The 14,998-nt window shown below is 31.1% G+C and overlaps 1 protein-coding gene across 3 annotated transcripts in view; it reads right to left on the reverse strand.

Annotated features, from left to right (window-relative positions):
• Positions 1-1,755: 1,755 nt before the first annotated feature.
• LOC106687247 (multiple PDZ domain protein) overlaps positions 1,756-14,998 on the reverse strand; it is a gene marked incomplete at its 5' end in the record, with an annotated part of 95,767 nt that continues 82,524 nt past the window's right edge. For 2 of the 3 annotated variants that reach the window (XM_067045650.1, XM_067045648.1), the window contains 2 exon segments: positions 1,756-4,209; positions 9,018-9,181. In XM_067045650.1, coding sequence (XP_066901751.1) covers positions 4,185-4,209; positions 9,018-9,181 — 189 coding nt within the window. 3 annotated transcript variants of the gene reach the window in all.

A 14,998-nucleotide genomic window follows, 5' to 3' on the forward strand; every position in this document is an offset into this window, starting at 1 on the left:
TGTGTCATATCTTATTCCCTTTACTATTTTTTAAAAGTTTGGTTGGAATTGGAAAGGCATATTTTCAACAAGTGGTTCTCAAATAATATAGATGATTATTTGATTCAACCCGTCCTGAAGGTGCAAATCGCCGAAAACAACCAGCACTGTTTCCTGGTTTTTGATGATTTATGCGCAAACAATTCGGAAAATCGAACGATCGAAATAAACAAAAACAAATTAAAATGCAATTTTCGGTAAGAAACGGTCATCAAAATTTCAGTATTTTGGAATTACAATGACGGCCAGCCGAGGAGATTACCTATCTTGACGTCAGCTTTAGTGCCTCTATTATGATGAAGGATTCTTACAGGAAATTGAATTCTTAACCGTTTTTGAACTTTAAGTTTTTTGATTTTCCTCACCGCTTTGACAAAATACCTAAATGATTGTTTGGGAATTTTGGGAATTTACATCTTAAGAACTTGAATCGGAAAAATCAAACATAATCGTTTTAAAATTAGATTTTCCATGAGAATTCTTAATTTAAAATATGTTTTCTATTTCAAATTCCGAGTTAAGTACTGTAGAGAAGTGGTAGAGGTTACAAAGTCGACTTCACTATCATAAGAAACTTATATATTATGAGGTTATAAAGTTTCATTTCTAAATGCGCAAAACTCTCGGGAAAAAAGGGAGTTTCTAAGGAGTTTTGAACATCCTATTTATTTACAAATAAATGAATGACGTCTGATGCCTACTACCCCAATTCATACTTTTTCATGTCGTTTATAACCTAACCAATATTTTCTGGCTAATAGAACTGATGATGTCTGGTTATATCTGCAATTTTTTAAAAATATCTTACATTACTAAGTACAGAACTCCTATATGACGTCTTGGTCTTCTCTTGACACTGCCTTCATTGTAATAGTTGGAATTACACATCCGATTTTTTTTTTTTTTTATATTATATTTTTCATGCCCCCGTAGCTACACCGGAAGACCCCGAAGACGTTGCAACTGCAATGCTAATTGAAATTATTTATCAGGACATGAAAGCCAGAACCTGGTTACCTCTGTTAGACTTGCCAGCCATTCTTAGTCGAGGAGACACCACAGTAAGAAAAGACGCCTCATCAGGCCACCATTCTGTTCTCCGTTCTCGCCCACTAGCATCAGCTTGGCGTATGAAGCGCCGAGAAGGCAGTTGGACGCCACCGCGACGTATCCACACAGATAAGCATAATATGTTTATGTTTGAGACCTCTGAATCGCTGTTCTTATTATAATGAATTATTAGCCATCTATTAACTCACTGATCCTACCTGCCCCTTCAGGGATTAAAATTGGTCATAGAAAAATATAAGTGTATTAACCCCTAGGACTAAATCATGTCTTGAAATATTCAACCTCGATTTTCCTCACTAATGTTAAAGAAATGTTCAGCTCACAATTCAGGGCTCCTGCAGTAAAACACTGAGCAGGTCCCTGATGTAAACATTAATACATCCTTTGATGCATTCACTGAAGTCCTTAGACAATTTTTCCCAGTTAAAGTCACTAAATTCAGGCAAATGTTAGCTATGAAGTTTTCAAACTTTGATGAAGTTCAATAAATTTCTTAGACAATTTTTTTATTATTTTTAAATGGAAATAGGTTCTAATTATATTTAATAATTTAGAAAACATAAATTAAAATAATTTTCAAATGTACTATTCTTATGGTTTTAAGAACTAATGTAAAAGCAAAAACTATTTTGTATATAAATTCATTTATATTTTTATAGCATGAAATCATCTCTGATCTTTGATAAACATCATGGTTGGTATTTCAGTGAGTAAACTTAAAAAATAGACAAAACAAGGAATGAACAATAATAGTCCAAAAAGCACAGTAGAAATATGTACACACATATTAAAATAGAGGACTGTTCAATTTTTTTTTTTTACAATTTCTCTTGGATTGCATTACATTTCTCCTTTTAATTTAAATTACAGTGAAAGTTGGGGTTTCCAAATAAGCAGGCTAAAGCTTTTAATGATGTGGTCACATCTATTAATTAAACAAACATTCAAATGCAAAATAAAGTATTATCCATAATGATATACTAATAATATCATATAATGTTAATAATATACTATTGGTAAAGTATTCACTAACATCAAAGTATATCAAAAAATCCAAGATAGTATCAAAATGAAGTGTTAATGACTTTGAACAATATAAAGACATATTAATTTAATAGAGCTCATAATTGTAATCTGAACGCACATTTAACACTTAATATTTACTACCCAGGGAGTTTGCAGTTTACTATAGCTTTACAATTGCCAAATCCATTGTTTTAGAAGTATATTCTATAATCAATCAAGTATTTAAAAATTACTTAAATGTCAAATGAAATAAATGGTCAATATTCTAATTTATTATTTATTACTTGTATTTTATCAGTGGTAGCAAATATTTTCTCAGGACCATCTACATTACAAAAATATAGACTAAACGAGACCTGCAATCTGTTTTAGGCATTATTTGAATTATTATTTGCTTGCCCATGTATATCATTCTCACACCTTTTATTCAGATCTTTGTTTCAGTATGTTATACATAATTAAATATTAGAGATATTGCATATTTGTCGTCTGGATATGCTACTGAGTAAGAATATTTTATCCATATTATTCTGGATTTTTAAAATAAATAAGTTATTGTCTTCAGTTTGAAACATGTTTCTTTATAGGTTATTTCAGTCATAATCTAAACTTACTGCTGACAATGTTTAGGTCATTTGATTTGGGTCATCATTGAAAAAAAAAAGAAAAGTTGATTCTATCTGCAAATACATGAGTAAGCAACATTACAAAAAAGTACATTTTCTTATTAAATTATAAACTTTATTAACATTAATTGATATAAGGAGATAAGTCAAAGTTGCACTACATATAGGCTAAAGCATAGTTAATAACAAAAAAAAAAAAGAAATGTGATGACTTAATTTAAACATTTAAAGATATTGAAATCAATGGAGGGTTGCATAAAATGGCTGAATTAGTATCTGGATTACTGTCAATAGTGAAATAGTTATATATTTATATATAATTAAAAAAAAAAATGAAATCCACAAACCCATCTTTATTCAAGTTTATAACTTCTGATTTATTCCTTTGGAAAATAACTGAGCAAAGAACTGAAACAAAATTTGGGAAAATAAAAAGTAATCAAACCCTTCTTTGTTTAAAAGTAATGCTTTGAAATAAGTATACATTACCAAATAATAAATTACGTTAATATGAGTAGTGCACTTAAACTAAGGTGCAGAATAATTGCAATAAAATGTAATATTTATTTCATGATTTGAGATTTTTTTTGTCTATGAATTGAAATGCAAAGCTAAATACATTTAAAATAAAAATCACTACTATCTGTTGTTGACAAATATAAATCTTGCCACAACCAGTTGGAGTAAATAAACCATTCCTTTTTTTAGGTTACAAAATTTATAATAATATTTTCAAAAGCTAATAAAAAAAAAAAAAAAAATAATGACAAAAAACGGTAAAGTTTACTTAAAATTCAAAGTGGTTTCAATTACAATATAAATGTTTTTTCCTTCTTGCTATTTTACCTATTGATCTAGTATTCAACCTAAACTAATATTTTTAATTATGAATGACTAATAATTTGTACATGATAGAAACAATGGAATTTATCTACTGTTAGTTCATTACAGGGTATTATAAAAATATACTCTTTACATAGGTCAACGTGAAAGCAGTAGTAAGTGGAAGGTATTAATTATCCATATCAAATTTAAGAAAAACAAAACATATAAATAATGTCAATGTGTATTTTGTTTTTTATTTTACACATTTCATTAAAATGAAGCCTGTTTCAAACTGCTTTCCATTAAATTATCGATCATATAAAAATTAACAAAAATTTAAATACTCTTCTGTTCACTAAATATGGCATATACTTTTATGTTTGTGTGTGTGTTCATGATTTTATGTATTTTTACAGAAATACATATGAGTAGACTAAAAGATATATAAAAATACACATAATCAAACATACATACAAGTACAAACTTGATCGTGTGTGTGTGTATATATATATAAAGTTATTTTCTTACATTTAAATTCACAAAAAATAATGACAGTTGAAGGCTTTACAAATCTTCTTAATCAGCAATGTAGCAATGTTATTGACTGGCTGATGCTGAATTGCTAGATTAACAGAAATATATACATTAGTATAAAATTTGTTTTGAAAGTCTTACTTTCTAGTAGAAAAAAAAAAGAGTACTGCTCTATATTAGTCTCTAAAAACCCTTATGATAGATAACCATAAGGGTTCACTGTTCTTTTTGATAAAGAACAGTGAAGAAATTGTTAAATAGTGATGTAAAATTAATTTTTTATTGTATACATGTTGCTTTGTGGCAAACTATGAATATATCGATTGTATCACAAGCCAGTATGTAATGGCAAGTGGAAGGTTGCTAAGCGTTGTGTGTGTACTTGTGTTATTAGTTCTCACTACAGTAAGAACATTTTATGTTATTCAACCATAACTAATAAAACAGTAAGAACATTTTATTTGTGTCCACCACTCATGCATTCAACAGGTTATGGGCCCAGGTAGTTTGCAACATTAAAACTTGTAGTGAGACAGTAAAAATAGTGCGGTAGTGTTTGTTCAAGTTCAAATATTTCATGAAGTAAAAACAGTTAAAGTTCGTTAAAAGTGCAACTAGTAATATACAATGGATCTCAACAACTTCAGTGAAATACATCAGATTGAGCCACTGAAAGGACCTGGCCAATTTCCATTTCTGGCCCAATCTGGAAATTCAAGGTAAACTTCTTCTTAAAAGCCATTGGATTGTTTCAAATTATTTCCAAAGATTTTGAGCCTCCCAGAAACCAGCAAAGTAAAGAATATAATTTCTATATGCAAAATGATGCTAAAGCCCAAAAGTTAATTGTAACCACAGTAAATAAGAGAGCATTGACTCATATTTTAACTTGTACTACTGCAAGTCGGATATATTCGACATATAAAATATGTAAGATATATGAAAGGGATGTTTCTCCACAAAAGTTTGACCTTTTGCAAGAATTTCTTTATTTTAAATTTAAGACAGGGATAGACATAGCAAGCCATATAAGCTCTATCGAAAATTTGGCATTTAAATTAAAATCATTGAGAAATGATATACCAGATGATATGATCATTTCCAAAGTAATAACTACACTTCCAGACCAGTATAAATATTTTATAAGTACTTGGGAAAGCACAGGCTCCGATATGAAAACTCTTTCCAATTTAACTACAAGACTGATGGCTGAGGAAAGATGTTCCTTAAATTAAACTGAGGAAACAGACATTCCAGTTGCATTTAAGACCAATGTAAAACCAAATTGGAGAACTACTTCTAACAAGAGGAAATGTTTTTCTTGCTCTAAAGAAGGACATGTGAGTAAAGACTGCCCAACCAAGAAAAAACCCTGTGGTGTGTAAAAAAAAAAAAAAAAAACACTGAGAGAAGGACTGTTTCCTTCGTAAAAACAAAGAGAAAACAACAGTTTCTTTCCTTACTGAAAAATATAGTAAAAAATCAACTGAATGGGTCTTAGAATCAGGTTCCACAAGACATATGACCAACAACATAAGTGTATTGTCACAGGTACAACCTGATGCTCAGGTAGATCTGGCCAAAAACTGTGCATCCATGACAGCCAAAATGGTTGGTTGTGAAAAAAGTGATAAGTGTCAACTAAGAGATGTGATGTACATTCCAGATCTCAGCAGAAATTTATTTTCTCTTGATAAAATAACATAGAACAGTGGATACGTGACTTTTTCTAAAGACAAAGTAAAAATTGTAAAGAATGATACCGTGATAGTTGGAAAAAGATCTCCTGAAGGATTGTATATTGTGAACTTGAAGGTTGAAGAGGGTGTGTTAAAGTGTGATTTAAAAATTCATTTTTGATTGTATACATGTTGCTCGGTGGCAAACTGTGAATATATCGATTGTATCGCAAGCCAGTATGTAACAACCAGTGGAAGGTTGCTAAGTGTTGTGAGTGTACTTGTGCTGTTAGTTTTTACTACAGTAAGAGCGTTTTATGTTATTTAACCGTGACTAAAACAGTAAGAACAGTAAAAACATTTTATTTGTGTCCACCACTCACAAGTTCAATAGAAATGAACAAGGTGCAAGTGTGGTGAAAGAACAAAAGAACCAAGGGGATAGATAAATAAACAATAATATAATAAGATGCTAATCTGAGTGGAGATGGACAAGAAATGTTCTGGAAGCAGGATTTGAAGGGAGGATGGAGTGGGGGTAAGGGATAACAGCAGATTGTTCCATAACTTATGAAATTGGTTTGTGCAGTGAAAGAAAGGTTTTGGTCCAGCGGATACAGGATAAATTGCAGTTAGGACTAGAATGAGGAATCTAGTCAACTACATCTTCAACACTACCCCAATATAGTTTACTGGATTCTTTGTTCTACCCCTGACTGTATTGCTTCCTATATCAGCTAAACCAAAAACTACCTCAAAACCTGTATTTCTCAACAAAAATAACTCATTAACTTTAGTAATCTGTCCGCCTACTAACTATCTGAGTATACCTAGATCGTCAACTGCTCCTTTAACTTTGATAAATCTTCTATTCTTCCTACAGTTTACAAACATCAAAACTGGCTTATTTCTGAATCTATTCATATAAATCTGGAACCATAATCTGTTAACCATAAGGTCGATAAAGATTTTATTTCCCTTATCAACAGAAATATTCTAGACATAATAAAAACATTTAACTTAAATTTACTGAATATTACTATTCCTAATCTGGCCATTTTCTTACCATTTATATTCTACCCCCTCTTTTTTCCTTTTATTACACACCTTCTTTTTAATTATTATATATATATTTTTTTTCTCTACAGCAATGTCCTCCCTTTTCTACTCAATACATGATATATTTTCAATTTCATTACATTTTTTTATCACATATAACTACTTGTGTCTATATTATATACTTTGTATCTCTTTTCTACATCTTTTGCAATATGTTTATTTCATTATCTCTTGGTTACCTGTATCCTCTTTTATATATTTCAAGTGGATACTCTTATTTTATTATTTAATAATTAAGATTGCATGTATTTTTTCTTTCCTGTTTATGTTTTTTATTTAAAGTATGACAGGAGAACAAGAATATAGAGCTCTATGAAAAAAATATATTAATGGATGTATGCATTCTATAAAAAGGGAAGTTATTTACAAAAGATATAAAAAATGAACAAAGTAAATTAAAATGAATAGAATAAATAATAATAGCAAATACAGTAATGAAATATAAATTTCATAATGAGCCACTGGAGTAAAAAGCTATTAGTGCAAAATTAACTATAAAAGTAATAGCAAATCTAGTGATAAATAAAAGGAAAGAAGAGTGAATAAATAAAAAAGGTGTAAGTGTGGGGAAAGAACTAAAGAACCGAGGGGATAGATAAATAAACAACAATATAATAAGATGCTAATCTGAGTGGAGTTGGACAAGAAATGCCCTGGAAGCAGGATTTGAAGGGAGGATGGAGTGGGGGTAAGGGATAACAGCAGATTGTTTCATAGCTTATGAAATTGGTTTGTGCAGTGAAAGAAAGGTTTTGGTCCAGCGGATACAGGATAAATTGCAGTTAGGACTAGAATGAGGAATCTAGTCAACTGCATCTTCAACACTACCCCAATATAGTTTACCGTGTACTGTAATAAGATAATAGTATTTTTTACTATATAAAAAATACTATTATACTATTCCACTGTTCCCAGTGGAACATTTCCAATTCTATTTTTCATTCATTAAGTCATTAACATTTATTCTATTCATTTTTATTTGTAGTCGTTTAATTTACTTTGTTCGCTTTGTGTATATAACTTTTTTATAAGTTTGCCATATCCTTTTATATAACTTGTTCATTCTACTGTTTTATTAAGCCCTGCAAGGTAGGGGCAAAAATTGGAGTATAATAAATTGCTAATGCATTATTCTGAGCAACCTTTCTTGACCCCCCATCTAGACCATCTTCCTCCATTAATTAAATATGGTCTACTAATAATCTTCCATTAAATTCCAGTTACTCATTTTTTCTATTAAAAGCTTACCTTTTATTTTCTTATTCTCCTAATTATCCAGAGTGAGCATGAAAAAACAAAACCTATCATTAATTTTCTTTACTAGTAATTATAAATTTAAAATATTTATAAAATAATAAACTGGTGACATAGTCTCTGATTTGTTTATACAGCACAAACCATGTTAATCAGCCACACAATAGCTGTCCTTTGGATAAACCCCACGAGCGAGGAAAAAAAGGACAACAGAGAAAAGAATGAGGATAAATTTATCATGAAAAAAAAAAGTGATTTTGCATAATAAATTTCTGTAAATATTGAACCACAAAAGGAAATAAAGACTTAAAAAAAAATCTACCATAATTCTTCCTATTGTGCTATGTTTAACATATAGGGTATATTATATAGACATATGACTTTCCGGAGCTCAAGAAAGAGATACTTTTGGCTATTAAAATAAGGTGAGGTTGTCTACTATACAAAGCAATTGTGACTATTTTAGATCTTACAAGTATCATTTTTAAGTAGGCATTGCTGGGAATTCCTACGACGTCCAAAGATCAAATAGGGCATGAAGTATGTTTTTATGAAGAAAAAAAGGAGTTCCTCTAGGTTTGCAAAATTCATATGATTCTGGATAGCCCCATGTAAAGCTAATTATAGTGGGCAGTTAGGTAAAGACACCTTGAAAAAACTAAGATAGGAATAGAGAACTAGGTTAATCAATGAAATAATGAGGAACGGAGAGCTATGAAACATCAAACCAGAATCTTATGGAGAATAGAACCGTTAGTTTTGGGAGGGTTGTGTCTCCTAAGAAAACACATATTAATATTTACAACCACTTTAGCCATATGCATTATTTCATTTCATAACCTGCCTTGCTTTGAAGCGCCCTATTCTTAAGCAGATTTTTCCACTGGTGGTTTTTAACACAGTTGCAGCTCCTTCATGGCTCATATTTCTAATATCCTGTCCATTTACAGCTAATATTTGGTCCCCCTTCATGAGTCTTCCATCTGTGCTAGCAACACCACCAGGAACCTGTAAATGTAAAATAAAATAATTTTTTTTTTTTTAATAATTTATTTATTAATAATTACAACTGTATACATATATATACAACAAGTAAATTTGCTGTAGGTGACATAGTAAAATGATAAAAACATGTGGAGAATCTACCCACTGATAGAACTCCAATAACATTTCTAGAGAAGAAGATCTCGAGGCCATCTTCTTTTCAGACACTTAGGAGGATTATTAGGTAATGAAGGAGAAGCCAGGTTAGAAACAAGTGAATTTGGGTGGGTGGTTGGGAAGTTTATTATGGAAGGAACGGTATCTGGTTCTGGCCAAATCGGCAACATATGGAATATTGAGGTCCTGATGGATGATTTGATTTGTGACAAAGTAAGGAGCATTTAGGATTTTACGAAGGATTTTGGACTGTAAGGATTGGATTCTGGAGGAATTTGATGGTTTACTGGAGCCCCAAAGCTCAACTCCGTATGTCCAGTAAAATAATTTAAATGTAAATTTATAAACTTATTCATTTTATTATAATAAGTATCATTGGATTGAAAATATATCTTACTTATGATCACACTCTTACATAAAAATAAAAGACACAAAATTGTTTAATGGTTAAACTTTTATTAAATAATTTAAAACCTGATTAAATTTTGAAATATAAAATTAACTTCTGAAATTTCACAGAGTGGTGAAATTTAATCTTTAGTACCTTTGCTTCTACTTTGTCATCTTTTACAGTCAAAGACTCAAAGTTATCTTTCAGTTTAGCAATAATAGGTGAGTAGATCATATCTGTTTTCCATGCAACATCACGTATGACCAAGAAAAACATTGGTTAAGTGATAGCAGTGAAAAAAAACAAGAGATTACAGTGGCTAACAATGAAAAAATAATATCAGAAGTTGTTGGATTAGTTGATCTTAATAGAGATATTAATGTTTCGGATGTGTTGTATGTTCCACAGCTGGCGACCAACTTGTTATCAATCAGTAAAATGACAGATAAGGGTTTAAAGTTGTTTTTGATCGTGACCAGTGGAAAATTTATCAGAAATGTAACATAATCGGTAATGAGCTGATAACTGCTTACAATGAAGGAGGAGTTTATAAAATAAGAAAGTCCCAGGCTGTAAATGTAGTGGAAAATGCTAATGAAATTAAACAGGTGAAAAAATTGCCTCATGATCTGTGGCAGATATTATATGAATAAATTAAAGAGTTCTGCTATTGGAATGGATTTCAATAATAATTGTGACAGTGATTGTATAGTTTGTATCAAAGTCAAACAAAACAGAGAACCCTTTAATAATGATAGGAGTGTACACTCATCACGTAAGCTAGAACTCATACACTCTGATTTGTGTGGACCTATGAGTGTTCCCTCTTGTGGTGGAGCTAGATATATGTTGACATTTACTGACGATTTTAGTCGGAAGACTTTTATTTATTTGTTAAAGAACAAATATGAGACTATGGATAAGTTTAAAGAATTCAAAAATGAGGTAGGAAAACAACTTGAGGCTAAGATAAAAATATTATGTACTGATAATGGTAAGGAATATACTAATAAAAACTTAGAGAATTACTTACGAAGGCATGGAATTATCCATCAAAAATCTGTGCCTTGTTCTCCTCAACGAAATGGTGTAAGTGAAAGAGTTTATCGCACAATTATTGAGAAATCTAGGACCATATTAGAGGACTCAGGTCTGGATCTAAGATATTGGACAGAAGCGGTGAGTACAGCCACTTATCTTAAAAATCGAAGCCCTACTAAAGCTCTCGATTATAAATTACCGGAGGAAATCTGCTCTGGTAGAAAAGTTAACGTATCATATCTCAAAACCTTTGGATGTAAAGCCATGAGATTTATATCTAAGGAAAACAGGAAAAAATTGGATACCAAGTCCGAAGAATGCATTTTTGTCGGGTACCCTGATCACTGTAAACCATATAGACTTATCAATCCTTCAAACCTGAAGGGGTTTATTATTTCCAGGGATGTTAAATTTATTGAGAAGGCAACTTCACTTGAGAAACAGAATGAAATCTTAAAATTGCCCAGTGAAAATCATATTGTTTTTTCTGAGCGATCAAATAAATTAGATTATGAAAAACCGGATGACGAAGTACTGTACAATTAAGAACCGGACAATAAAGAGCCATTTTACGGTTTCAAAAATGAGGCTGAGGATGTTGATAACAATATTGAACCTACAGAAGAGGAAGATGTGACTGTTCCTTGGAGATCGATACGCCACCGTGAGACCAAGACCTTTCCTGGATTTTAATTATATTTAACCTCAAATGAAGAAATAAATGCGGAGGACATTTATGGAGCCTATAGGGAAATGTGGGCGGCTGCTATGAGAAGGGCGATGGATGCTCTCTAAACTAGAACAACACTTTCAAAATTGTGGACCTCCCAATCACCGTCAAACCCTTAAAATCAATGTTGGTTCTTAAAATAAAAGAGCACGAATAACAGGGGATTTTCAAAGCCAGACTGGTTGTTAAAGGCTGTAGTCAAGTTTATGGGCGAGATTACTACGAAACGTTCACACCCGTAGTTAAGTATTGTTCTATAAGATATTTACTCTCCTATGCTGCAAAAGAAGACCTTGAAGTAGACCATATGGATGTGACAATAGCATACTTACACGGTGAATTAGAGGACGAAATTTATGTAATACCACCATCTGAGTTCCTTGAAGAGGCCGAAAAAGGGAAAGTATGGAGGCTAAAAAAACCCATCTATGGACTCAAACAGAATGGGCATTGTTGGAACAAAAACCTACATGATAAACTAATAGATATTGGTTTTCTACAATCAAAAGCAGATCCCTGTGTTTACAATATTAGGAATAATAAATTTTGGCCAATAATAGCAATCTATGTGGATGATTTTATATTATTCTATAATGATCAAGTTTTGACGTCCCGAATTAAACATAAATTAAAAGAGAATTTCGAGATGAAAGACTTAGGAGCAATCAAGAGATAGCTTGGAATGGAAATTATTCGAGACCATGTCAACAGAAAAATCAGTATTTTCCAAAAATCATAAGCAGAGAAATTCTGAAAAAATTCAATATGGATTAAGCTAAGTCGACAAACAATCCCCTAGAACCTGGACTAGAATTCACTGAGAATGAAAAAGGAGAGGAAGATGATTGTAGGAACATTCCTTATCAAGGAGCAATGGGTAGCCTGCTCTACTTATCTCAAGTTTCCCAACCAGACATCACCTTTGCTGTTCATCTTCTCAGCAGGTACAATAATAATTAGAGAAGGGTACATTGGATTGCTGTGAAGCTATTACTGAGATACATCAAAGGTGTGGTAGATTGTAAATTGACTTTTTCTAGAGACAAAGGAGATAATTTGAAGGTGTACTGTGATGCTGACTGGGGGAATAAAATCAATGAAAGATACTCAATCACAGGCTATTGCTTTTTAATCCAAGGTGGTGCAATTATTTGGAATAGTAAGAAGCAGAAGACTGTTGCCTTGTCGAGTTGTGAGGCGGAGTATATGAGTATTTTGTGATATAACTTTAGTTGAGTATTAAACCTTGTTGTCTCTCGAATCCAGTTTTATTTATTAACCAACAATTTGATCACAGTGAATAATTTTCTTTTTATTGTGGATTGTTATGAAAAAATATCTGTTAGTCCTTCAAGCCACGAGGAAACATCTGCCATAAATGGTAGCATGGTTTTTGTGCTCGTGTGTGTGTGAGACTAAGCCTAGTACATAGTATTGTAAAAATGATATTAGACATTTGTAACTCACAGTTTGTTATCACTTTTAGTGTTTTGTTTTTTTCATTGCATTAACTTTATTTGCTGTTGTAAGGAAAAAGTTCCATTCATTGGAAAGGTTTTCCAAAGTAATTTAATAATTGTGGAAGATACCAGAACAAAGTTTTCGCCATGCAGATAGATATAATTAATCTTTAATAATAAAATAGATGTCACAATTTTCATAGTTTTTCATTTACAATACAATAATTTTATAATAGATAAAAGAAGAAATAGTCCAATCAATATATAAAACCATGCATTACTTCATTGGAAGGTTGATGGTCAATGACATAATATTTGACACAATTTGTGCTTCAATAACATTTATATTAATGGAGTAGAAACAATTTTATGATCTGGTTGTATACAGTAATTATAGGAACTAAAAGGAAATTGATTTCCTTTACAGTAAGGCCGCATTTGAAGAGGATGTTTTGATTCATTATTTCCTTTATTTCATGATGATTAATTTACATGCCTTAATGATAAAAACAGAAACGAAATAAAATATAAGTTTGCTCAAAAACTTTTTTCATCAAGTTTCTCATTTCCATGTTTCTTAGAACCTTTTAAAAACTTAAAAGTGGTCATAGAACATTTTAATGCAACCCCAAAAGAAATACCAGCTTGTATTGCCTGTTCCAATGTTTTTAGTGATCCAAAATCTACTTACCTTATCTCACTGTCTTTTCAACTTATCTACACATCTCTGGCTTGCAGGTCATAATGTTTTTTTTCTGATTTCAAGAGCAATTATGCTCCTATAAGGATCAGATGGTCTGGTTGGTGGCTATTAATTCTCTTTGATGCATTCAGCTTGTGTTTGGTAGAACTATTATGATATTCTTAAAATACTAGAAGCTTAAAAATATCGAACAGGAGACTGATAATAAAATGCAATTACAACCTCTTCCCAAGTCAAAGTGTCTTAATTTATCTATTCATTTTTGAGCAAATTAGTTCATCTGCTGTAAACAAATACCTATCAGAATATTTCTATGACAAATAGGCACAGTTAATACTCAATTTAACGAAAAAAAAAAAATTAAATTAAATAAAAATAGAAAGATATAAGATAAATGTCAAATTTTTACTAAATTTCAATTAAACCATACCCAAATCCATTATACCTATTCTATACATGTTAGTAAGATTAATTATCTATAGTTGGAATTTTATGTTGGAAATATTAATGTTTAGAAGGAATCCCTGAAGTATCCCAAGAATCACTCAGTCTGATTCTTGGGATACTTCAGGGATTTTTTATCCAAAGAGGAAGGTCTGTAAAAGGCTCGAGCCTCTGTCTTGTGGAGATGATTGAGAATAAAGAACTAGTCAAAAACAAAAATTAAAACAGAAATGAAAACCTTATTACATCTACATAATAATAACATGGTCACAACTGATTCAGAAGGCCTTATAAATTAAAAAAGTAATGATTCAATCATGACAACCATGACTCAATCAATTCATTTTTGTATCACTCAGGGTGATATAGCGTTGATGATAAAAATTTTGACCATGTACAAATGAAAACTATTGTAGCAGTCTATCACTATTTTCAATTGAGTCAGAGCTTCTAACAGCTGAGGTGTAAACTGCTGTAGATCCAGCCATCTTCTCATAATAATTTGTGATAATTCTTATAAATAAGAAAAATTTTGTATTAAATAACATTCAATGCTGCCAAATACTATGGTTCCCTACAAATACAAAGCATACTAATTAGTTCTAAGATACACTATAAGTTTAACATTAGTAGTTTTTTTTTTTGGCTCTGCAGACCTATTAGTAGATGTGTTTTCTGTTCAAATCTCTCGATTCTGCTTTCAAGGGTATCTGTTAGAAACCAGGTCTCACAGCCGTATATTAACATTAGTAATCAACATAGTTAAATTAAAATATAAATATTAAAACAAGTGATCAATATATCAATTTATATATAAGTTACGGAATGAGTCAGCTATACTTTCGAATACAATAAAGCCAGTATTTTACAGCAGTTCAAGCGAGTTAGATCTTAT

Source organism: Halyomorpha halys, unplaced genomic scaffold (genome assembly GCF_000696795.3).
Source record: "Halyomorpha halys isolate HHAL.00 unplaced genomic scaffold, Hhal_1.1 Scaffold936.1, whole genome shotgun sequence".
Classification (NCBI taxonomy): Eukaryota; Metazoa; Arthropoda; class Insecta; order Hemiptera; family Pentatomidae; genus Halyomorpha; species Halyomorpha halys.